Below are 25448 nucleotides of genomic sequence, written 5' to 3'. Positions count from 1 at the left end.
ACAAACAAAAAATGTCACTCTTTTCAAAATTGTTTTGGCTGTTCTGGATCCTCACATCATTTGGATCCCAGCAGAAATGAAACAAAGGTAATAGTGACAGGAAAGGAAGATGTGTTAGAAAATGTCCCTGGAATTCAGTGAACTTCAGGTGGGGATGTCTTTGAAGTGTATATATTATAGGAAAGTCCTTTATTTTTATTTTTTTATTTTTTTTAACGTTTATTTATTTTTGAGACAGAGAGAGACAGAGCATGAACGGGGGAGGGGCAGAGAGAGAGGGAGACACAGAATCCGAAGCAGGCTCCAGGCTCTGAGCCATCAGCCCAAAGCCCGACGCGGGGCTCGAACTCACGGATCGCGAGATCGTGACCTGAGCTGAAGTTGGACGCTCAACCGACTGAGCCACCCAGGCGCCCCTATTTTTATTTTTTTAATAATTAAAAAATTTTTTAACGTTTATGTATTTTTGAGAGACAGAGAGAGACAGAGCATGAGCAGGGGAGGGGCAGAGAAAGAGTGAGACACCAAATCCGAAGCAGGCCCCAGGCTCTGAGCTGTCAGCACAGAGCCTGATGTGGGGCTTGAACCCACGAACCATGAGATCATGACCTGAGGTGAAGTCAGGTGTTCAACCGACCAAGCCACCCAGACACCCCTAGGAAAGTCTCTTAAATAGTGAAAGTTTTGTGAACTAGTAAAAATTTATCATGAACTGGCACTGATCAGGAATTTGGACTAGATACTTTCTAAGTTTCCTTCTAGCCTGAACATTCTGTAGTTTTCATATTTATTTAATACTAGGTATTATGCATGTATTTCATATTTATGTATTTCCCAAGTGACATTGTATACTCTAATTTGTTATGCACAAACTTGTTAAGTATAATAGTGAATTCATATTATTCTCATTTAATACCTAGATGTGCTTCATGCAAAAAATAACTGGGAGGAATAGTTAGGTGTCCTCATCTCATATCCAGATATGCATGGAAGCAATTCCAGTATTTGCTTTTTTCTAATGCATAGAGACAGGATAAAGTGCAATAGTTAAAACCTTGGGACTCTGGAGCCAAACTGCATTGTTTTAACACCTGGATCCTCCACTTACTAGCTTCGTAACCCTGGGCATTTATTTATCCTCTCTATGCCTAGGTATTTCTATCTGTGAACATGGAATTATAAATAATAGCAGTTTTTTTCCTAGAATTACTTTGAGGACTAGGAATGAAAGTGTGTAAAGCACTTAAAACAATATAGACAATTAAAACAGTATGAATCACAAAGTAAGCATTATGTAAGTTTTAGCTATTGTTAACAGAATGGCTTCAATCCTGAGAGAAACAAATGACTCATGGTGTTTTCAGGGGGAAAAAAATGAGAGGCCAAGTTATTTTTAAGATTTTTAAAATGAAGAAGGAATATTCATATATCTCGTGTGTGTGTGTGTGTGCGCGCGCGCGTACATGTGTGTATACATTTGCAACACATATATATACAAGGATATCTGCTTTTTGATATCACCTTTCGTTTTTGTTCCCCCTTTGAATCCAGAGGGTAATCCTATGTTTTGGTAGAAATGTTTGTGGCACTGTACTTTCTTACCGTAATGTTTATGATATGTCATCATCACCGGCTGCTGCTCTCTTTTTCAGGCTGGACGGGAACTGGAAGCTGAGCAGGCCTACAAGTACACAATGAAGGTATGATGCAGGTGCCTCTGCTGCTTGTACTGAGGTTGGAAAACTGGGAGGAAGATGCTGCCTTAATTCAAGACTTTACAACATTTCATGATGTGAATATTTTTCTAGAGGCTCTTCTTACTATCTTTGCCATTTGCTGCTGGGTTTGGAATAACCCATATATTGGAATGACCCATATATTACTATGGGGGACCTTTTTTCTACCTCTTTATAGAATTTGGTTTAATGGAAAGACAGATGGCCTGGGAGTCAGGAGACCTGAGTTATGGTCCTAGTTTTGCCACTAACTTTACTGTGTTAACCTCTCTGGGCTTCATTTTCCTCGTGTGTAGACTGAAGGTGTTGGTCTAGTCCACAGATCAGCACACTTTCTGTAAAGGGCAAGATTATTTATATTTTAGGCTTTGTGGGCCAAACTGTCTCTATTGCATCTACTGCTCTTCCCTCGTAGTGCAAAAGGAGCCATAGACAATACATTAACAAATGGGCATGGTTGTGTTTCAGATAAAAGTTTTACTTACAAAAACAGGCAGCCAGCCGGATTTGGCTCATGAGCAGTAGTTTGCCAACCTCCATTGTATTCTATTAATTATGAATTACAGATAATTTGACTCGAAAGATAGTGGCTTAAAAAAATTGGGAGTTTTATTTTTCTTATCTAATGAAAAGCCCAGGGCTGGGATCCCAGCTCCACAATGTCATCAAAGACCTAAACTCTATCTCTTTGCTTCAGTCACAGCATGCAGTTCCCATCCTTCATTGTTGCAAGGCAGCCACTGTAGCTCAGGCCACCACATACATGTTTCAGGCACAATAAAGAACAAAAGGGAGGAAAGAACAAAGAAAACATGCTAGCTATTTCACCTCCATTATGAAGCAATGACTTTATGGGGATAAAAGATATAGCATAGGGAATATGGTCAATGGTATTGTAATAGTGTGTGGGACAGATGGTAGCTATACTTATTAGCTATACTTAGTGTAATGTATAGACTTGTAGAATCACTGTGTTCTACACCTGAAACTAATGTAACATTGTACGTCAACTACACTCAGATTAAAAAAATAAAGATGTTTCACAAGTACATAGAATTTGATGGTAAAGAAAATCATTTCCAGAGAAAAGTATCTCCTTTTGGGGGGGAAAAAAGCAGCAGTGACTTTAGCTGACATTTCATTAGCCACAATTTGTCGTAAGACTACCCCTAGATCTAAGGGAAGAAGGGAATGGAGATTTTTAGCTAGCTGAATTCCTGCCCTGAAAAGAAGTGAAGATTTTGTTAGTAAGAAAGGAGAGTGGGTATTTAGTAGCCACTAGACATCTTTACTACACATCTAGAGTCTAAAATTAAATCTAGTATCTTTGATTCCTGTCACTTGCCAAATTGGAATATTATAGTCAAGATAGATTGGGTGATGATGTGAACTCTTTTAAAAGTAAACTTTATTAAAGTTATTTTACAAAAAAATACACAAATTGCAAATGTTTATACTACTTGAATTTTCATAAAGTGAATGTGTCCATGTAAGCACAATGTTCTGAGGTCTTTTAATGGAGCTACCATGAAATAGGGAATACGGGAAGAGCCAATTTCATGCCAAGGAACTATATTCTTTAACTGTGGCCCTGTAAATGAGGGGTTTCCACAAAGATATATCAGGTATGACATGTCTCCTTCCCTTCCATCTTCTTACGCAGCTGAAATTGAAAGATGAGACTCTACTTGCAGAGATCCACATGGTACAGGAGGCAGTTGGCTTTGGAAATCCATCTTTCTGACATACTTCCAGCTGAAGACTATTCTGTATGGGACTCTGAGCTTCTTTCCTTCCCAGAGAAATTAAACCCTGGATATTTCATCACATGAGGCCTGGGAATGGACAACACCATGAACAGAAACTCGTTCATTTATTTCCATGGGCTATCTTACTGGATAGCCCTCCCTGGGATGTTTTACAAATGACAGTAAACTAGATGACAATAAAAAATGGAAGAGATTAAAAATTCATCAGTGTGGTTCTGGAGTTAATTAAGGTATACTGAGGTATATGTAAGAACATAATTATTTCTATAATTAAGGTATAGTGGGTTCATTATTAAGGTTTCTGGTAAAAGCTTATCAGATCACTCCTTTAGGACGTCAACTGCTAAAGTCTCTGGCCTGGTTTACTTCCTGGAACTTGAGAATTAAGGTATCAATTTCTAAAGTGGGCCTAAAGTAAGAATGCAATGCTGGGTCACTGTATTAGGACAAACACATTAGTTGTGACCAGACCCTTTGGATTCAATGGTGAACAGAGCTGAACAGAGAGGTCTTTGCTCATTACCTCTAATCCCGGGTATCTTTATGGATCTAAATCACAAGGGCTCCAAGAAGAGTCCATTACTCTATAATAGATGGAAAACTCACAACTGAGGCCATTATTCTAGGGTTAGAGATGACAAAGGAACCATCCTTCACTCCTTTTCTTCTAGATCACTGCATAGCAAAACCAGAAATAAAGACTCCTTTCTCTTATTTTTTTTAAAGAAGGTGCAGAGGAGGGAGGTGGAGGAATAGGAGGGAAAGTGAAAGGCATATTAATAAACATAGAAAGATAAAATAAACTCCACATTCATTTATTGTTCTTCTATAGCCTCGACTCTAACGCTACTTCCTTTATGAAATCTTCCTGAGGCACCAAGGAAGTATCGGGTTCGCCTCCTCCTCCGCTGCCCCAGGACTGTATACTGACCACCTTTAGCAACTCTGGTGTGGGCTCAGCGTCTCCCCCACGTGACTATGAGCTTCCTAGGGGCAGGGACAGCGCCCTTTCAGCTAGGCCTTCTCAGCAGTGGCTTTGGCTCTAAACAGGTGCCCAAAACACGTTCCCTGGAAGGATGTATTCAAGAGCACTTTAGCAATTCTCCTGGCCGCTCCCCTGGATTCTCCCAATATTCCTCACTCTAGCAGGAACCCACTGTCACTCAGCTCGGCTCGCACTACCACCCCCCCTACACGCAACTGCAGCGCGCCTTTTTTGCAGCAGTTTAAGGTACATTAGGGTTCGCGACGTTGCCTTATGGGAAGGGTAGGAGCGAAAAGCGGAAGAGGCGGGGCGAGTGGATCCTGCTTCCGCCACCAGGGCTCTAGGGCTTGGGTCACGGACAGGTCACGCCCCAGGTTCGGCAGTGTGGACTCCGGTGTTCGTCCTTCGCCCTTCCCAAGCCGTAGCGCTGATCAGTGCGGACAGCGGGGCGCTGCGAGGCGCGGCACCTGGCGCCCTAAGTCGCGGCGCACGCCGGCTGCACCATGGTCCAGCTCAGTGAGTGAGCTTCCGGGCGGAGCTCGTTGGCGTATGGGGCGGGGGTGGCATATGGGACCAGAGGAATGAAACAGCTCTCTCCAGGGCGAGTTGGAGGCCACCCCAACCTGAAACAGCCACACAACCTTACGTTTAGCTCTCTCCTCAGTTTTTTCTTCCTTAATCTTTGCTGAAAACCTATGAGACAAATGGCGTTTTGTTTATAGATGAGGTAGCTGAGGCTCCGTCGTGGTTGCAGAGCTATTAAATGGCAGGCTGGTGTTGAGTGGATTGAGGGACGAGGAGATAGTCACTTCTCGTTGAAGAGCATGAGAGGAGTTTCACAAAGAATATAATATTTAAACCAGATTGACAATAATTGGTTGGATGTAAAGATACCACAGTTGAGGAAGGGGCTTGTTTATCTAACTCATTTTGTCCATTTTGTGTACTCAGTTCTTGTGTCTTAACCATTTATTTCTCTATAGCTACTGTCCTCTGCAAGGCCTACCATGGAGGCCACTTAACCATCCGCCTTGCCTTGAGTGGCTGTACCAACCGGCCGTTCTACCGCATTGTGGCTGCTCACAACAAGTGCCCTAGGGATGGCCGTTTCGTGGAGCAGCTGGGCTCCTATGATCCATTGCCCAACAGTCATGGAGAGAAAATCGTTGCTCTCAACCTGGACCGGATCCGGCATTGGATTGGCTGTGGGGCTCACCTCTCTAAGCCTGTGGAGAAGCTTCTGGGTAACCTAGCTCTAGCCTTACTTCATTGAGGGGACTTTAAATTGAAGTCAGTTTCAGGATGATAGTAGTTAAGAATGACTTTCATTACCTCAGGCTGATCAGGACTGGAGTGAGAGCTGAAGTTGTGTTCTAATTGTCATTTTGAATGTGGAGACTCCTTTTTCCACGTTATAATGAGTGAAAATCCTGTTTTTTTTAGGTCTCTCTGGCTTCTTCCCTCTGCATCCCATGATGATCACAAATGCTGAGAGGCTGCGAAGGAAACGAGCACGTGAAGTCCTCTTAGCATCTCAGAAAACAGACACAGAAGCTACAGAAACAAAAACGAGCTGACTTCAGCTGAGCTTGAGCAGAGCATTGGGAATAAGGTCAAAGTTCTCTTAAAACACCTGTGCAGAGCACTTAGTTTTATTAGCTTTGGAGGTCAATAAATGGAGTTTTCCAAGTCACCCATGTTCTGGCCTGGCCTGAGCAGGGCTCAGGGAGAGATTTGTTCTTTCTGACATAAATCTGGGTCTAGGTACTAATTCGATTTTTCAGCCTTCATCTGGGAGAAAGACCGTGACTATGGGGTGTGTTGGACTTTGGGTTGGGCCCTGGATCTCTTGGGCAACTTTACAATCTGTTGCCTTCCAAGACCCCTGTTTGACAGCCCCCAGCCAGCCTGTCCATGGTCCATCAGAGTAATTCCTTCCTTAATCACTTACGGTCATCTCACTAGCTCAAAGACACACTTTGCTTATTATTATTTTTTTGTAATTATAAATTTATATTGTCTTGTTTGACACATAATCTCAAATTTACAAAGGCAGATTTTTTTTTAATTTTTTAGTGTTTATTTATTGTTGAGAGAGATAGAGCATGAGTTGGGGAGGGGCAGAGAGAGAGGAAGACACAAAATCCGAAGCAGGCTCCAGGCTCCGAGCTCTCAGCCCGACGAGGGGCTCGAACTCAAGAACTATGAGATCATGACCTGAGCCGAAGTCGGACGCTTAACTGACTGAGCCACCCAGCCGCCCTACAAAGGTAGAGTTTTTAATGAGCTTTTAGGCTATAAGAGCCTATTTTAAGAATATGAAAATGGAAGAAAGGTAATATTGAAAAGTACCTATGTACATTCTCAGCTCTTTACAAGTAGGGTTATTTGTGAGGATTATTAGGTATCATGAAAGTGAGTAGGATTGTCTCTGTTTTATTGATGGGAGGCTGAGGTTGAGAGGTGGAAACTTGACCAAAGCCACCTATTTTCATTTGGGCAGAGCTAGGATTCAGAGCCCACTATGCATACCTGGAGAGCCCTTTACAGCATATTAGAGTGTCTGGGGCAGGGTGGGTGTGAGATGAGCAAAGATGAGGAGCTTTTCAAAAGTCCACTGAAAAAGCCAGTGATAGGATGAGGTTTAGGTATGATGAATTTGGCAATATAAATGATGGGCTGTGCCCAAAACCCAAGGTGTCACATTATCTGGTCCACCATTTTGCAGGACAACCACGGGCACGGATTGGAGAATTTTAGTGCACACCCTGGATAGTACAGATTTCAAATTCTGGCATGAGACCAGGGTGGGGAGATTTATAGAGGAGATACTAAAGGGCTATCAATGTACCAACTTATTTTATTGTCTGGGTTTTGTATCCTGAGAACAGTTACCAGCGATCTCGCTATGGCATCATCAAGTCTGTCCCAGGGGTGTCACTGGTTGGCCTCCCTTGCTTTGAGGGAACTATGAAGGCAGAGCAGGCCAAGAAGAACTGACTACCTGGATTTCATCTGGAATCTGGGAATGAGAAATGCTATGAAAACCATGGGAACTCTGGAAGTTAAAGATAAGAATCCACTTTGGAGAGTTCAAGATCTTTGGGTAAACTGTAATTGTAGATCAGAGGAGAATGATTCTGAAAAGTATTGAACAGCAAGGGGAACTGCTGGGAAATGAGTTAAGCTAAGGTATTATTTTGAGCTACTGAGTTTCTGCCAACTCAAGTATTCACTTTGTGCTTTGGTTTATCCTTTGCCTATGATCTGTATACACACACTTCCTGTGTGATCTCATCCTGTCCCTGATTTCCAAGGTTATCTCAAGCTCTAGCCTTGCTTTGGATCTCCTGACAGTTTCTCACCATCTTCTAGTTGATTGCATCAAATTCAACATGCTCAAACCCAGCTTTGTACTTTAGAAAGCATTAAAAAAAAAAAAAAAAAAAAAGCTTTTTCTTCAGCATCTTTATTTTTACTAAGATGAGGGTTTGGGTCACGTTACCTTCACCAAAGTGAAAGGTAAATGGGAATGATTCTGTAATAAACGTTAGAGTTAAAAGACCGGTATTTGGTGCTTTTGGTTTAGGGTTTTTTTTTCTTGCAGGAATCGAGGGAAAGCCCTTACCCAGCAGTCCCAGCCTGTAGATTGCAAAATTATTGGGTCTGCGCGTTCTGTGTACTCCTGTCTGGATCGTTGAACCATATCAAATTGCCAAACGTCAATGCTAATGCAGTTTTTTACATTAAAAAGGCAAACAAAACAGCAATATATAGATTCGAGTAGTATGGACCTGCCATATATTAAATAAGCTTATGCGTTGGGACACTGGGGAGAAGATAGGCGCCAGATTTCCTGAGTAAGGGGAGGAGGGCATCCTGGCACTGGGCCTTAAAGGCTAACCACGCGGAAGGAAGTTCCCACAGCAACTCCCTCTAGACTGGCCACGCCCCCGTGTTGCAGCCGCCGTAAAGTGCGGCGTCCTGGCCACGCCCCTCCGGCGCTTCTAGTGACGCAGTCGCCTTGGGTATTTTTGCGCGGGAAAAGGAGGCAGTTCGGAGCGCTAGGCAGTGTGGCCGGAACCGGCAGTTTTTGCGGAGTTTGCAGCTCGCTCCCTGCCCTTACTGGCCATGGGGCTGCTGGAGCTGTGCGAGGAAGTGTTCGGTACTGCCGACCTTTATCGAGTGCTGGGCGTGCGGCGCGAGGCCTCGGACAGCGAGGTCCGGCGCGGCTACCACAAGGTGTCTCTGCAGGTGCACCCGGACCGGGTCGGCGAGGACGACAAAGAAGACGCCACCCGCCGTTTCCAGGTATGTGAGTCCCCGCTCCACTGGCCTCCTGGGTTTCTCTTGGTCTTTTGGCCGACTGGCCCCGCCCCAGCGGAGTGCGCCCAGCCGGGTCTGGCTTTTTCTAATCTTTAGTTCTCAAGCGCGGTTTCAGTGAGGAATGCAAAGGGTGACTTTTGGATGCTCTTTCCCCACAGATCCTCGGGAAAGTCTATTCTGTTCTGAGCGACAAAGAGCAGAGAGCACTGTACAATGAGCAGGGAACAGTGGACGAAGATTCTGATGTGCTCAACCAAGATCGGGACTGGGAGACGTATTGGAGATTACTTTTTAAAAAGGTAGAGGACTCTGGAGTTTTCTCTGTGACTGTTCATTCATTCGACAAACGTTTATTGAATGCCTTTAAGGCATTGCATTTTGTGTTGTGTAGGAATGAGGAATTTGTTTCATCTCAAAATACAGATATATACACACATACAAGCAAGCATTCCTCAGGAGATACAAAGAATAAATCTATTTAAATGAGCCTTTACTTTACTGTTGATGTAGAGCGATTGTAGTGAAAAAGGTAGTTTAATATTTTACGAGATAGTGCTTCATTGTACATATCCACATGTAAGTCTCGAGTTTTCCCGGGAGACTTCATTTAAAATTTCCTGGTCTGTAATTTAGTAGTTGTGAAGGTTGGAGCAGGGAGAACTCTGGAAAAGCTTTGGCATAGAAAATGTGGTTCCTTGCAACAATTTCAACTCAAGCAACTGTTGTACTTGGGGGGAAATATTTCAACACCTAAATCTAGTTTTACTAGTATGCTTTTTATTTATTTAAAATGAAATTGTCAGTTAAAGCTAAAGCATATGTCTCTGTTCAGATATCTCTAGAAGACATTCAAGCTTTTGAAAAGACATACAAAGGTTCTGAAGAAGAGCTGGCAGATATTAAACAGGCCTATTTGGATTTCAAGGGTGACATGGATCAGATCATGGAGTCTGTGCTGTGTGTGCAGTACACAGAGGAACCCAGGATAAGGAACATTATTCAGCAAGCCATTGATGCTGGAGAGATCCCATCCTATAATGCCTTTGTCAAAGAATCGAAGCAAAAGATGAATGCAAGAAAAAGGAGGGTAAGATTTTGAATGCAATTTATTATTTATATCCTGATTGCTTCCGAAGAGAATATGAGAGTATTTACAATAACAAATATATAGAAGATTACTGAAATGCGAATCAGGGTTAACTTATTAAATAGTGGTTGTCTAATGAAATGAGCATGCCAGCTCATCAAGAGAAACTTTTTTCCCCTAGTATGTTGTGGTCAACAGGATTTTACTATGTGTATGGTTTAACTAATATCTTTTTTTTTTAAACTAATATCATCTTAACACAAATATTCTTTATTCCTCAAGAGATAAATTAATGGAGTCCAGATAACATAGGTTAGACGGTGGTTCTCACTCGGTTAAGGGATGGGGAGAGGATGACAGAAACTTTTGGGGAGAGGGGGGGCACTGTGTCTTGTTAATACAGATTTTCTTTTGCCCTTGCCCAGACTGGTTCTTGAGTTAGGCCTAGAATATATATTTCTATACAAACGATTCAGTTTATTTTGATGCAACTGTATTCCCAAACACACTTTGAGAGAAACACTCTTGTGGTGAGCCCAGGATTGTGGCCTCTGTACCTTACTATACTGTGGCATTGGTAGAGGGAGGGTTGATGGCAGGGGAAAGTAATTTAGGAACAGCTGAGATTCTGGGAGGGAGTGGATTCAAGGTAGCAAACATCTGTGTGTCTGGTCTTCTGGGATAGTAACCATTGCCTCAACCTGGATTTCCTAATGGGAGCTCTGTGGAAAGTAGACAGTGTAAGATTTGGAGGTGGAAGTAGGTCTGCAGCTTTGATACAAGATACATACCAGGGGTGAGCTTGTGTGTGTGTGTGTGTGTGTGTGTGTGTGTGTGTGTGTGTGTGTGTGTGTGTGTACATATTTGTTGAGCAAGGTGAAATGTGTATCAAGGTTATCATTTTGGGGGTGCCTGGCTTGCTCAGTCAGTAGAGCATGCTACTCTTAATCTCAGGGTCATGAGTTTAAGCCTCATGTTTGGCATGGAGCCTACTTTAAAAAGTAATAGTATTAATCATTTGGGCTCATGGGCTATATCTGTTTAGGCTCAAGTTGACCGTTTAAGTTGGTAATAATTTTCTCTGGTGAAACTGAGCACAGCTGTATCCAGTAATAGGATATTAGCTTGAGAAACTTCCCTAGAATTGGGGGATGGGGGATGGTATAGTTTTGAGAGAGACTCCACCAAACCTGGGGAGTGGGTACACAGTATTAAAAGACAGAAATAGAATACAAGACTGAAAGTAGAGCATGCAAACTCTTTTTATTGGAATAACAAAATCCTAATGTATCATCATGCCCAGTATTAATGGTGTTCATTGTTATTTAGAAAATTTACCGGGGTTTGGGACCTATTATAGTGTTAGTTGTTGCCCTGAAATAAAGAACAAACTCATTAACCTTTCTCAAGATATTCTTGTTGTATTTTGGAATCAGTGCCCTAGGAAAATTTGGCAGAAGAAGGTGGCTTTGAAATCAGGTAAAGAAAGGTTAAAACTGAGTTTGTTAGTATTTGTTCTGACTACTTGGGAATTTTAAGCCAGGGTTACTCTCAGGGCTGCCACAAGTCACATGTAAAAAGTGGGCTTCCAGAGGAGAGGAATCTGAGATGCCTGTATCTTGACAACATTTTTGAGGGCATCCTTGGTTAAATGACCTTTCCTACTTCTAGTGTTTTGTTTTCATTCTCACCACCATGTGGCTTATGAATACCAAACTACTTGCTACCCCTAGCTAGTAGAAATGAGGGAAACTCAGAAATGCTTATTGGAATCAGGGGATCTACTGCATGCTGTCAGCTGTGTTGTCTTTTAATGAATGACATATTTATGTAATTGTGTTCTTTTAACCTGCATAATCCTCAAAATGAAAGGTTATTAATAGATCTGGTGTTGGGAAAGAGGGTATGTTTTTAGTATATGCTAAGTTTCCATGGAGTCTCATGTGAGTTTCTGTTTTAGGCTCAGGAAGAGGCTAAAGAAGCAGAAATGAGCAGGAAGGAGTTGGGCCTTGATGAAGGAGTAGATAATTTGAAAGCAGTCATTCAGGTAAACTTGACAGGTTGTCTTTAAAGGTTGTCACCACTTTCGTGTTCTGATTCCTTCTGCTAGTATTTTCATTATAGTGTATATATGATGTTGTGGGTATTTTGTTTTCTTTTAAGACATAATTTGCATACCATGCATACCATGTTTTCATTTTTTTAAAGTGCACAATGCAGTGGCTTTTAGTATATTCATCAAGTTGTATAACTGTCAGCACTAATTCCAGAACATTCTCATCACCTTAAAAGAAATCCCTTGCTCATTAGCAGTCATTCACCCATTCTCCCTTTCACCAGCCCTTGGCAACCACTGAGTACTTTTGTCTCTGGATAGCCTTGTGTTTTGAAAGCTTGTGTTTTAACTTCTTAAACAGAGCAGACAAAAGGATCGGCAAAAGGAAATGGACAATTTTCTGGCTCAGATGGAAGCAAAGTACTGCAAACCTTCTAAACGAGGAGGGAAAAAAACGCCTCTCAAGAAAGAAAAGAAATAATGGAATTTTCTCTTCAAAAGTCTTTAAGTGTTAATTGGTGCCCTTACAGGCAAGGTACAGTCAAGATTTGAAGACAAAAGTCAACCCCGCCCTTGAGAAAAATTGTCCTTCCACCCTAGATTATTCAGATCAATTCTGTAAACCACGCAGAATCTCTCAACCTGATTTTAGGAACCGTAGAAATCCCCTGACATTCTTTGAGGTCCTGTATAAAGGAGTTTAGTGGTGATTTTTGAGGGAATGGGGGTGAGTGGTGTATTCCTGGCAGCACTTGCTTCTATGGGTCTTCTGTGCAAGAAACTCTTATCTGGAATGTGGGTCTGTCCCATATAGCCTTTAGCAGTTGTCATTTTGGCACACAAGAGTGTGCACACAGCTGCAGAGTATTCAAAGTGATGTGTGTGTTTATTAGAACAGTAACTCTACCTGGCTAGAAAGCCTTCAAAACACTTGCTGGACATCTGTCTTTCACATATTTGCGAGTTTACTTTCAGGCTTAATATTCTTGAATAGATCCCCTTTCCTTTTTGTTTTACTCAGCCAGCTTTTGTACTCTGCTTGAAGTGTAGGAGAAACATGTTCAGATTACCTCAGGCATCTTTGTAAGACTTAATACCTGATGAAATAAACAGGTTAAAAAGGACTATTAAGTTGTGGGGCCTTTTAAATGATCTTTGTGATCATTTAAAAATCTGTAATCTAGAGAAACTATGGAAGGTGCTTAGAGAAGAGAGAAGAAAAATAATCCTAGTCAGCTTATTTATAGTAGTAGGTAGTCTGGTTTAAGTATCATAAACAGAAGTTGTCCTACCTGTAACTGTTGAGTGTTCTTAGGTCGTTTGTTTCCTCATCTATGAAAGGGTGAGGGAATTGGGCTAAGTGACTTCTTCAGAGGTGTCTTCTGACTCTACATTTGAAAGGCAGACCATCTTGATCCCGTGGTTTGTTACCATGCACTCATGGTATTGATTTGTGAGAAAAGTACAGGTTTTTACTTAATTTAGTCAGATCGGTATATAGTCATTGGAATATATGGAAATTTTTTTAGCAGTTGTTAAACTTAATATCTCTGATTTGTAGACTTACGTATCCAATACCATATGCATAACACAGCCCTTCTGTTACTGAGCTTTATGTATGATAACTGAGGTAAGCACATGAAACGCTTTCAGTTTGTGATTACACACAGGTTAAAAAATACTCTTTAATTTGTGTTGAAAATATAGTTTAAGGCAGGTTGTTCAAAGCATCTGTCTTCTTTATATGATAGCATAGTACACTTTGATATAATAAAAAAGATACCCCTATTTATGGTCACCTGAATTTATCCACTCTGAAGATTAACAAGATTTAAAACTTATAGGGTCATCAAAATTAAAGTTCAATGAAATTTAAATAAAATAAATTTAAGCCATAGTTAAAACCTGCATTATGCTGCATTTATGAATGTCCTCCAAAAAAAAGTCCATGGTGAAATCAGAAGAATGTTGAAGTTCTCTACTTCTGCTCTTAGGATATGTTTATACTCGACCAATTACCAGAGTTTCTGAAATTTTAAGACATTGCTGGCTTACCAGCAGATTCTATAAATTTTCAAGTTGACTTAGAATTTAAGAAGAAAATCTGATAAGGTGAATTTAATAGTTAAAAAAAATATATAACCACTAAAGTCCTTTAAGAAAAGCATAATCTGATATCAAGCAGGCATTGTGAGGTTGAGCTGTCCTGTCTGAAAATATATATACATTATGACTTATTACATAAGTTACTTTAAACCAGTGTTCAACATTTATGTCTTTATTACTCACCCCTTCCATACCTCTGCCTAGAAGATTGGACATCTAAAGAGAAAGCTTTAGGAATGACATCTGTTTGATGAGTAGCTCAGAGTTTTGACAGAACTGTCTCCTAAAAATGCCTTAAAAATGAGTACAACTCTCCAGAAATTCATACAAGTGGAAGTGTTCTGAAGCCAGTGATATAGCTTCATGTTATCAAACAATCATTTGCTGCTTTTTGTGTATGTATAGTCTTCATAGACTTATAGAATCCTATAATTGAACTGATCATCATTAACAGACAACATGAGCAGTGATTTGGGGGTAATTATTCATTTGTTACATTTTTGGATACAAATTCTGTCCAGTGGAGTAGGTTAACTTAATGCTGAAAGAAGATGGTAACTGGAAAAACAGTACCCATGTAATCTTTGGCGGATATTCTTTTTTTTTTCCTCAGTCAGTTACACCAGATTAACACTTCATGAAGATGTTTTAAGTTCTTTTGTATACAAGCTTCGCATCACAAGATGACTGGACAGTGATTCATGAAATTCTCTCATGTGTTCCCTGCAGCCTGAAGCAGGTTCTTCTATTTGCCCTATGGTCCCTGCTTGGTTCTAGAGACTGGTCCACCTCTGTTTTGAGATTTTGTAGACCCATGTAACTGAGGACCTGTCAGACAAAGATGACATCATAAAGTAACATTAGTAGACATTTTAGATTTGGTAATCTCAAATTTATATCTAAGGGCTTTTTTTGCTCCAATTATCAGTTGGACTGAAATTTGGAGACTGGTACTAAGTAATAAAGTATATATTTACCAAGGCAATAAGAACCACATTTACATTATTTTATCATGTAAACCTACAAGTCTGTATTAAGATATGAAACCTAGTTCTAGAGAAGAACCCACCAAGTAAAACAGACTAATATGTCTGTTTCACTTATCTAAATGTTATAACTGGCCATCAACATGGCTAAATGCAGTAACTATAGCTCAGAGGCAGCACTGTGTCTCTTTGAGGACTACTAATCCAAGAAAAGAATCCACTGAAAGCATTCAGAGACTGCCAAAAAATGCAAATAGGAACTGAACAAGAGAATTTACTTGGATGACAGATAATTTGAGGCAGATTATTTTTTAATCTTATTAACAGGAAACATTTCAACTGCTTAATACTTCCATATTTCACCTACAACATAATGAGAATGACCCTGATGGTGGTGAGAAGACCATTATAGGAAGATAACTTTTAAGATATCCTTAAAATTTCTTCTTTCCTATGAAAATACAGTCTATAGAATATGACTTAGAAATAAAAGTTAATGGGATAGGCTAAGACTCTGCATGTCTTGTCATTTTTAAATTTCTTTTCTTACCTTGGCCTAGCAGGTTAACTGACCATAGCAAGTTTATTCTACAGAAATATGGATCTACATAATAAAACCCATGCAGTGTTTGAATGTTATAAAAATGACTTATTTCACTTAAGTTTTTTAGATTGAAGAAAAGAAAGTACTGTCTATTTTGCCAGAGTGGTGAGAAGTTAATTTACATATGAGAAAACGAATCTGGAACTTGGCTCTGGGCAACAGAGGTCTCCTCGATCTTTATTATATGCCATTTCCAAAGGAATTTGAGATGATTTACAAATGTAGGAAAACAAAATATAATAAAATCTGGAGAAAGGGAAAATAAACATAGAAAACAGACAAAGGCAGGGTCTTAACATAGCCACATAGTAAAATAAGAGCAATGGTCCCACCTGTCACTGCAGATCCCCTACCAGGTCGGGCCTGATGAGGATACTCAGCAACACACGAATGATATTGTGTATCTGGCTGCAAAACAGAAAAGATGAGACACTTCTTACAATGGGACTTCCCCCAAAGGATGTATGTTAGTAGGTTTATAAAGGAATACCTTGAAATCAGACAGCAATGTAAATGGCATTGTCTGCCAGCTGAGGGACAAGTTGGTTGAGTGCACTCTTGTATTTCAAGTAAAGAATCCCAAGCCGGGGACCTACAAAGCCATTTGTTAACTTGTAAGAATTTTTAAGTTCTTCTTTTAAAAATTTCTTAAGTTCTAAAATTTTATTAATATGCCTTTAAGATAATTTTAGCACTTATAAGTAATCCATATGGTTTAATATTTCTCAATATTTATAATGGCTGTTAAGGGAATTTTATCTAATTTAGACTGCCTGCTGACTAAAGTTTAAAACAACAGAGCCTTTTCAGCAACATTAAAACACCCATGACTTTACCTCCATACTTGAAATGTGACTCTCAGTATGAAGTTCAAACATTTCAAAATCACCTCTGATAATTTAAAAATTTTAAGATATGATTAAAACACTGAAATGTAAATATAAAAAAAAACCAAAAAACACCTATCAATGCCATCCTGCTGGTGCTTCTGGAATAAAAAACATCCCTCTCAGTTCCCTGTCAGAGCACTGGAATTAAGACATTTCAGGAACCTTTTTTTGGTGAAGCCCCATTTTCTTTTTTTTTACTGGGGTCACCAAACTTCCTTTCTGGCGGGCCAGAAAGTAGATATTTTATGCTTTGTGGTACGTACTGCTAGAAACTGCTCAACTCTGCTGTTAGAGTGGGAAAGCAGTCATAGACAGTACATAAGTGAATGAGTACGGTAGCTCTCCTGTAATAACTTTATTTACAAAAGCAGACTAACTTTTGTGGTGAGCTAAATGGTCCATAAAAATAGTTTGTTCACCTGTAGGAGCAGAGTGCTAGTCTGGAAGTGCCAAGCCAGGGACTCAGTTATAATGCTCTCAGTTACATCGAGCAACTAGCTGATCTCCCTTTGCATGACAGCAAACTGGGAAAGACACAGCTAAGGTAAGAAATTCTTACTTTTATTGTTATAAACGTCAGAAAAAGAAGAAACTGAAAATTATATATAAATGTTTTATAGAGCATCTAGCTGTAGAATATAATCATGGAACACTGCTTTAACAAGTGCCCTGAATCAAATTATGAGAGGACAGATTTAATAGAGGTTCTCAAACTTTTCTAGAGTTCACATTGAGTAAGAATCAGAAATGCTCACATTTCCCTTTAGGTCACGTTTTGGTGAATCTCCCCCTAAATAAAGTCTCCTAAGGTCTGTTGAGTTGAAGTGTCCCCTCCTGCAGCTGCTGCCAAAATTTATGTCTACCTGGAACCTGTGAATATGACTATTTGGAGATAGAATTTCTGCAGATGTCATCAAGATAAGGTGAGGTCATATTGGACTAGGGTCAGCCATAAATTCAATGATTGGTATCTTCATAAGACGGAAATCTGGACACAGACACAGGGAGGAAGGCTGTGTGAAGGCATAGGCAGAAACTGGAGTGATGCAGCTGCAAGGCAAGGACGGCCAGGGACTGCTGCAGTCACCAGAAGCCAAGAAGAGGTGAGAAGATCCTCATCCATAGATCCTGTAGTGGGAGCATTGTTCTGCTGACACCTTGATTTTGGACTTCTAGGCTCTGGAACTGATAGAATAAATTTCTGTTGTTTTAAGCCACCCAGTCTATGGTAATTTGTTACGGTAGCCCTAGGAAACTAATACAACATCCCAGTAATTTATTGTTCTCACCACTCTCAGTGGAGGATTGTATATTGCTTTAGGCTGATATAGTTCAAAGCTTATGAGTTGGAATAAGTGGGCTTCAAATAGCACCATCCTGAAAACTGGTATAAGATGTGAGGCCCCTGGCTCCTGGGCACTGAGTGTGGCCCCATTCACTTCCCGAGGCTCTTCAAGCCCTCTTGCCACAAAGATCAGGTGGGGCTGAGCTCCTGGCCTACAGTTGGGCAAGGTCAGTGCATGGCCTCCACTCCCAACTCAGTTTTTCTATTATTTGCTTAAAAGGCTAGTAAATGCACATTAAATGGTAATGTAAGCATCTCAAACATCAAAGAGTTGACTTCTATTTTTTTTAGGTGAGTTACCTCTCCATGAGTCCACATCATAATCTGATACCAGTTTTGGTGTAACTCTGTAAGGGCAGTGTTAGAGAATGAGTTATGCTGATCTGATATGCACTGGAGTTTAACATTTTTTTTTGTTTGTTTATTCTCAGAAATATTTAATATTTAACAATTTAAATTGTTTAGAATTTGTGACTCATGTATAAGGCATTTTAACTTATTCTTTTTATGAGTTGAATAAGTGGCAGAGACCAGTTAGAATTTCAAAAAAATATACTACTAATGCTATTTTTATTATTAAGAACCTCAGCTTTTATTCTTGGAGTTGATTAAGCTACTACATGAAATCTTAAGTCTGCCAGACTAGTTTTTTTAATTTTCTTTCCCCAACTGTCAAGACCATAGAAGTATGTCACTTTACCAAAAATGACTGAGTAGTGTTGGGCCTGGAGAAAAAGTCAGGTAAAAGGAGCCTCTCCTGGGGCTGCTGATGGTTAGGCTCATCCACCACTGCACTTCGAGCTCGATTGGAGTCACCATGGGTTTTCTGCAGAGGAGACAAAAATTACAAGAAACAGTTAATTTGTAGTGAGAGCTGTACATGGCCTACATCACCCCAGGTAGGTATGATAACTGCAGGCCAAGCAGCTCCAATTCCATTGTCATAAATTAGGATTCAGTTTGTACTTTTGACAAAATGCAGTATAAATCAAGACCAGAACATGGATCTTGCACAATTGCTGGCCGTGAGGTCTCATAAGCACATGGAAAGGGCAACAGGAGAAAGACCTACCGTTTGCCTTTGTGACCCCACAGTGCTTAAGTGTTCCGCTTCAGCTGTGCCAATAGGTGGCAGGAGATTGTTTCGACTCAGGGGCATTGGTGAGGGAGAGGAGAGTGAGTCCGCCGCTCCTGGACTGCAGATCCCACCAGCAAACACAAAGATAGGAAAGCATAAAGTTACAACAATACAAGAGAACTAATTAGAACGAAAGAAATGAAGGAGATGAGTTAATGTCATGCACAGATGCTTTAAGCTGTTTATGTTTTTACGTAAAGAAATCTCAGTGAAAGGATTTTGGAAAATCAGAGTTTGGTTTTTTTCATAGTATTTTCATAGTATTTTCTGATTTTTGTTGAAACTTTATCCTGGGCACACAGCATAAGTTGAGCTCTTAGTGAAATTTTCCCTGTCTGGTGTTAACACTGCATGGTGTTAACCTGTTATGGATTTGTAATTTCATATCTGATGGAATTCTCCACAGTTCTGGGCCTTTTGATTGTCCTTTTCACTAATAACAGTAGTCCTCCCTTATCCACACTTATCCTCAATAAATTTAATCTATAGCTGTATCAGTATCAACATCAACATAATAAAATAGTTCTCACCAGGTGAGAAGAACCCTGGTGTCATGAAAGATTTGTGGTCGGTATAGACATCTCTTACTGAATCTATGGGGACAAATTAAAACAAGAAATTGAAAAATCAAAGTCCACGAATGACATGTTGGGAGAGAAGCATAGTGACATATGCTTAATTTAGAAGCTGAATTCAGAACACAGTTATAGCCATATTACCTCATACCCTTGATCATAGTCTTAGAATCAAACATCCTAATATGTTTTATGAATCAACAACTAATGAGAGAATTTTATTTAAAAAATTGGCTTCTAAATATTTTTTGCATTATGAGGCTCAAAGTGAAGTAAGGGTAGGAAAAGGGAAGAGAATATGTTTAGTGTTATTTCCTAAGAAGTGCTAAGGTTTATTTTTCCTGGTATGTAGGCAAGTACTTATGTGAGGTTAAAATGTTAATCATTGTCAGTAGAATAAGCAGATCCCAATGGTACAGAAAAATATTCAGAGGATCTATTATTTTGGGATGAATTTCACTGAACATATATCCACTAAGGAAGATGTTTAATAAGATACATATGTTTTACTCCTTAGAAAAGTGTCATTGAAGTATTCTAGCCATTTCATTTGTAGAAATATAAATCTTAAGCTAGACTAACAGAAAGATCCAATAGCCATATTATATTCAAATGTAACCACACCTTTTCTATATTGAATTTAAACAATCATGAGAATATGTAATGATTAATTTCTAAGCATTCATTCTGTTCATAAAATTCTTCATTAGTTTTATCACAGTTTCCAAAAATTCTGCTTTGAAACCTACACTCGGGATCCTCTGAGGATTTCTTCCACAGGCCTTGGCGTTCCAGCGCATGAATGGCTTGTGCTGATGGGATGAAGCGTACGTGGTGGGGGATTGCGTCTCCTGGCGGACTGCACTGTGTATGACAGAGCTGATGTGCTAAGCTCCAGGGCTCGATTTGGCCAATTTCGGGTTGAAAGGATGGTACTGGATCCAGGTCTCATAAGTAGCTTGTCATCAAGATCTCTAGTGGCCAAATCAGAAACCCACAATGAAATCAGAATTGCTATGTGTAGAGAAACAGGACTCAAAAGCTTAGAGTGTAAAATACATTCAAGGGAGAAAAAGGCAAAGTAATCTAGTTTATACAAACTACATAATCTAGTTCAGGCATGAGAATGTGTTCTGTTTTTTTTTTTTTTTTTTTAAGTTTATTTATTTTGAGAGCGAGCAAGCAGGGGAGGAGTAGACAGAGGGGAGGAAAGGGAGAATCCCAAGCTGGCTCCACATTGTCAGTGCAGAGCCTGATGTGGGGCTCGAACTCACGAACCATGAGATCATGACCTGAGCCAAAACCAAGAGTCGGATGCTTAACCGACTGAGCCACCCAGGCACTCTGAGAATGTGTTCTTAAAAGGACATCATTTTAGTCATACAAGTAATTTAATAGAATGGAGATTTGGGAAAGCAAATCCATTATTCACCTGCCAAGACCATGACTTCTTCAGTTACAGTGAAGGCCAACCTGAGGAGTACCTACACTAGAGTGCTTCCCGAAGTTTACCTCAGGGAATGCGATCCCCACCATATTTGAGGCATTCTTTGTGCCAAAGGAAAGACTTAGTTGAAAAGCAAATATTGCTGCTTGGAAGCAACGTGGCACCGGTGTGGCTCCCACTCAAATATTAAAATGCTGAGCTCGTGGGGCGCCTAGGTGGCTCAGGCCGTTAAATGTCCTACTTTGGCTCAGGTCATAATCTCTCAGTTCGTGGTTCGAGCCCTGCATCGGGCTCTGTGCTGACAGCTCAGAGCCTGGAGCTTGCTTTGGATTCTGTGTCTCCCTCTCTCTTACTCTCCCGCTTCTGCTCTCTCAAAATAAATTTAAAAATTAAAAAAAAAAAAAAAATGCCACGCTCGTTGGAGCCTGCGGGGGTAGGGGTTTGGGTTCCTTGGAAAGCTGGAAGCAGGCAAAAGGTCCAGAGCCGCCTGCTGCCCAGGGCACTAGGACTACAGAAGATCTCTATTTGCTTAAGCAACTGAAATAACACTTTTCTGTAAGTACTCTGATAAGTAAAATATGCCGAAACAGTTCAGTAGCTTAAACTTTGCCCTACAGATTTGGGGGTTTTTATTTTGTTTTTTTTTAAATATAGAAGAGACATTTGTGCTATAAGACACCTAGGAGAGCATTTGGACAAGGAAATGGAGGGAAAGTGAAAGAATTAAGCTCTGCCACATGCTCTTTTGGCTTTCAACAAGTTTCTCAAACTTTCAGGCCCTTTGATGTCTTGTTGTGCAAACTATACCTCAGTGTTTGGAGGACTGTGAAGGGGAAATACTCATCGAGGAATGGACTAAACCTTGAGCATTACTCACAAGAGATCTTGCTGGTCTTCCTGCCTCTGTAACCATTCACTTATTAGCCTTTCCACACCCAAACTCCTTTCCATTACAGAAGCTTTAGGCCTTAAGTGCTCTATGCTTATCTTTATTTTGTCTTCTGGACTACTCATTTATAATTTTGGATTCAGTATCACCTCTAGCCAAGTGACTTCTAGATCACCTTCCAAAGGTGACCTCTTCGATGTTGCCAGTGAGATGGCCTGGCATTATAAACTCAACACACCCCAAACCAAATTCATCTTTATCCCACAACGTTTCCCTTGAAACAAGTTTCCCTTCTCAGAGTTGACTTTGGTTCTTCTATTTTTATAGAATCTGATTTCTTTTACAGTAGCTCCTAAAATATTCCATTCCTTTCTTATCTTTTGCTACAACTTGAGTACAGACTTTTAGCAGCTCATGCTTGAACACACACACACACACACACACACACACACACATACATGCACACACACACATATATATATATAGACACACACATATATAATTATCTTATTTTTTTTAGCTTTTTTTTTTAACGTTTATTTATTTTTGAGACAGAGACAGAGCATGAACGGGGGAGGGGCATAGAGAGAGGGAGACACAGAACCCGAAGCAGGCTCCAGGCTCTGAGCCATCAGCCCAGAGCCCGACGCGGGGCTCGAACTCACAGACAGTGAGATTGTGACCTGAGCTGAAGTCGGACGCTTAACCGACTGAGCCACCCAGGTGCCCCTTTTTTTTAGTTTTTTAATGTTTTTTATTATTTTTGAGAGCGATAGAGTGCAAGTAGGAGAGGGGCAGAGAGAGAGGGAGACACAGAATCTGAAGCAGGCTCCAGGCTCCGAGCCGTCAGCACAGAGCCCAATGTGGGGCTCGAATCCACAAGACGTGAGATCATGACCTGAGCCAAAGTTGGACACTTAACCGACTGAACCACCCAGACGCCCCCCCCCCCTTTTTTTTTTTAAGTAATCTCTCCACCCCAGCATGGGGCTGGAACTCAAAATCCCAAGATAAAGAGTTGCATGCTCTTCTCACTGAGCTACTCAGGTGCCCTTTGAATCCCTATGTTAATTAGACTCTTTACCTTCAGTTCCTCCTGCTTCAATCTGTGTTCTGCTGTGAAATCTATCTTTCAGATTCCTGATTTAAATATATGTGCTCCCAACTGAATCATACATTGCTGGCAGAAGTGTCAAATGGCGTAATTAGCTTTGGCAAACTGTATGGCAGTTTCTTATAAAATTAAACATATACTTGTCCTATGACACTGTCTACATACCCAAGAAAAATGAGGCCATAGGTCTACAAAAAAAAGACCTGTGCAAGAATGTTTATAGTGCCTTTAAGCATAACAGCCCCGATCTGGAAACACCCCAGGTATTCACTAACAGGAGAAAGGAAAATGAATTGTGATGTATTCTTACAGTAGAATATTACTTGGCAATAAAAGAGAAGATCATGTGCAACAACATAAACGGATCTCAAAAACATGGCATTCAAAACCCCCAGTCTGGTCCCAGCCTTCATTAATTTCATAGCCTTTTTCCCACTAATTACACCATGATACATCTGTTTTAACTCTGAAAGATTGTCAGTGGTCTTAGGTCAGAAGCACTAAAATTGTGACCTACCCCTTCCTTTTCTCATTATAGCAAAACTGGTCTGCTTTCTCTTCTAAACAGTTCTTATTTCCAAACCTTTTCCCACACCATTCCTCCTACCTACAATAGCATTGTTGCTCTTCTCTGCTTATCCAAACTCCCCTCTTTGAAGGAAAAGTTCAAACCTACAGTTACCCACCAAAATGCCTTCCTTCTTTGGGATCACCATGCATTCACTCTGGGTACCACACACTTGACATTCAGTCACAAAGATGCCCTATATGGGTCTCTTTTTACCCATGTGTGTCTTCTCTTTCCAGTTACATTATCTGCTCCTTTAGGATGGAAACCATTTCCTTAGATGTTTTTACTTCACAAATTTCTCTGGTTGCTTGGTAGGTACTCAATATGCATATTGATCAACTGATTTAGCTTTCCTTTTATTTCTCAGTGATCTATGTAAATTCTAGAGTCTATTAAAGTTTTATACTTCTTACAGTAGCTTGTCCATTAGGGAGAGATTTCTTGGTTGTAGAGGCATCCCATGGACCAAGAGACCATTCACATTTGGCTGATGACCACTTGCTGCTTGACAGAGATTCATCTACATGTCAAAAGAAAATGTTACTTGTTATTGGTTGGTGAAGATACTTGCTTGGTTTCCCAACTTAGCCGAAAGATAATATTTTCAAATTAGGAGATCTGTACATTTTTCTCCTATGCCTTAACTTTTGTAATATCTTTCTCCAGTAGCCTAGCTGGGTCCCCAAGTCCACTGTTAAAATCACAAGTCAGAGTCCTTTTCTCTTCATTTTTAAATGACAGCAGGCAAGGGAAGCCTGATCAACTGAGATGAAAGCTGTTGACAGCCACTCTGATAAGGGATAGAGAACTTCATTACTATCATTATTTACATTAGAAAAGAAAACCAAAAAGAAAACAAAATATGAAACAAAAATAGAAAAAAAAGTAAACTCTGATGTAATCTCTTTCACCATCAAACAATCTTCTACTCTGCACAAACATACTTTCTCTTTCACTACCCCTGGAGCAGTCAGCTATTGTCATTACCTAAAATCTGAAGACTTTTATTAGAAAGAGTTAATCTTATTTGTTCTAGTGTTATCAGGGTTTAATCTTCCTTGGACTGACATTGCCACCTTGAAGTGCTGTTGATTTTCTCTGTCAGATCATCAGTTCAGTGCCCTTTCTGGCTATCTCCTTTTCTGCTGTAGCATGCATTTTCCTCCTACTTTCTCTCAGGAATCTTTGAACTAACACTTCTCTTTCCTTTGGTCACTAGCAGCCAGAAACATTTAAGTTAACTATTCATAACTTAGGGTACCTAACCCATAGTCAGACCACTTACTTAAGCATGTTAGAAGTATTTTATTACCACCAAGAACATTAGTTTACCTGGTTAAGCCACCAATGTGATAAGATATGGATGGGCCTTGCTGATTTTATTTTTATGTAACACATTTGTAAATCCAGCAGGACAATATCAGCCAGTATACCAACAAAGCAAATACTAGATCTGGTAGTAAAACTCAGGGTTGATGAGCATGGCTCAAGGATTAGAATCCCCCACCCCCTTTTTTTTTGGCCACAAGTAACACTGAAACTACCATGTAGGAATTGGGACTAGATGAGGCGATGTGAGACCAGGTTCATCAGCCTTCTGCAAGAAATGGCTGTCCTTATGTCTGTCCACAGATTTAATTGGGACTACTTTTTCCTTACTTTGGTTTGCTTTTTATGCCTCAGTTATTAATGAGTACTAAACACCCAAAAGGCAAAAAAGTTAACAGATTCAAATGTCAAAAATAAAAATCAGGTAGGCTGAGAGAAGAGAAAAAGGAGTCAAAATGGAGAAATTCAAAGCATAGGATGTTACCCTTTTCGTCA

At 40.2% G+C, this 25448-nt stretch overlaps 4 protein-coding genes across 13 annotated transcripts in view; 3 read left to right on the top strand and 1 right to left on the bottom strand.

Moving 5' to 3' along the window:
• The window catches only part of CFAP70 (cilia and flagella associated protein 70), a 113253-nt gene extending 109544 nt beyond the window's left edge, over positions 1-3709 (top strand). For all 4 annotated transcript variants that reach the window (XM_040485375.1, XM_040485376.1, XM_040485378.1 and 1 more), the window contains 2 exons: positions 1653-1700; positions 3400-3709. In XM_040485375.1, the coding sequence (XP_040341309.1) occupies positions 1653-1700; positions 3400-3480 (129 nt within the window). In that variant the 3' untranslated portion in view covers positions 3481-3709. The remainder of the gene's footprint in view (positions 1-1652; positions 1701-3399) is intronic.
• Positions 3710-4748: 1039 nt separating this feature from the next.
• MRPS16 (mitochondrial ribosomal protein S16) lies at positions 4749-6187 on the top strand. 2 transcript variants are annotated; one of them, XM_040485373.1, is made up of 3 exons: positions 4749-5037; positions 5474-5734; positions 5934-6187. In XM_040485373.1, the coding sequence occupies exons 1-3, from the start codon at positions 4764-4766 to the stop codon at positions 6065-6067; spliced, it is 669 nt and encodes a 222-aa protein (XP_040341307.1). In that variant the 5' UTR covers positions 4749-4763; the 3' UTR covers positions 6068-6187. The 2 variants fall into 2 exon arrangements, with proteins under 2 accessions (XP_040341307.1, XP_040341308.1); XM_040485374.1 differs by having other exon boundaries at positions 4881-5006.
• Positions 6188-6665: 478 nt separating this feature from the next.
• Positions 6666-13856, top strand: DNAJC9 (DnaJ heat shock protein family (Hsp40) member C9). Its single transcript, XM_040485372.1, has 5 exons — positions 6666-8801; positions 8975-9115; positions 9649-9903; positions 11864-11950; positions 12321-13856. Exons 1-5 carry the CDS (start codon positions 8622-8624, stop codon positions 12438-12440), a joined length of 783 nt encoding a protein of 260 aa, XP_040341306.1. The 5' UTR covers positions 6666-8621; the 3' UTR covers positions 12441-13856.
• A 349-nt stretch (positions 13857-14205) lies between these two features.
• FAM149B1 (family with sequence similarity 149 member B1) overlaps positions 14206-25448 on the bottom strand; it is an 87143-nt gene continuing 75900 nt past the window's right edge. For 3 of the 6 annotated variants that reach the window (XM_040485364.1, XM_040485360.1, XM_040485361.1), the window contains exons 9-14: positions 24038-24144; positions 20353-20577; positions 19559-19621; positions 18963-19086; positions 18591-18716; positions 15757-16063 (exon numbers count right to left, since the gene is read on the bottom strand). In XM_040485364.1, the coding sequence (XP_040341298.1) occupies positions 15869-16063; positions 18591-18716; positions 18963-19086; positions 19559-19621; positions 20353-20577; positions 24038-24144 (840 nt within the window). In that variant the 3' untranslated portion in view covers positions 15757-15868. Of the gene's footprint in view, positions 14894-15756; positions 16064-18590; positions 18717-18962; positions 19087-19558; positions 19622-20352; positions 20578-24037; positions 24145-25448 lie in introns of those variants that run through there. The other 3 variants (XM_040485362.1, XM_040485365.1, XM_040485363.1) reach the window with 3 other exon arrangements.

Source organism: Herpailurus yagouaroundi, unplaced genomic scaffold, assembly GCF_014898765.1.
Source record: "Herpailurus yagouaroundi ecotype Mexico unplaced genomic scaffold, PumYag 163, whole genome shotgun sequence".
Taxonomy (NCBI): domain Eukaryota; kingdom Metazoa; phylum Chordata; class Mammalia; order Carnivora; family Felidae; genus Herpailurus; species Herpailurus yagouaroundi.
This window is presented reverse-complemented; position numbering and strand designations above follow the sequence as displayed.

Coding starts and splice junctions, on each gene's coding strand:
- MRPS16 (XM_040485373.1), top strand. CDS start 4,764: ATGGGAAGGGTAGGAGCGAAAAGCGGAAGAGGCGGGGCGAGTGGATCC. Junction 5,038..5,473: donor TCCGGGCGGAGCTCGTTGGC/GTATGGGGCGGG, acceptor ATTTCTCTATAG/CTACTGTCCTCTGCAAGGCC. Junction 5,735..5,933: donor GCCTGTGGAGAAGCTTCTGG/GTAACCTAGCTC, acceptor TGTTTTTTTTAG/GTCTCTCTGGCTTCTTCCCT.
- DNAJC9 (XM_040485372.1), top strand. CDS start 8,622: ATGGGGCTGCTGGAGCTGTGCGAGGAAGTGTTCGGTACTGCCGACCTT. Junction 8,802..8,974: donor ACGCCACCCGCCGTTTCCAG/GTATGTGAGTCC, acceptor CTTTCCCCACAG/ATCCTCGGGAAAGTCTATTC. Junction 9,904..11,863: donor TGAATGCAAGAAAAAGGAGG/GTAAGATTTTGA, acceptor TTTCTGTTTTAG/GCTCAGGAAGAGGCTAAAGA.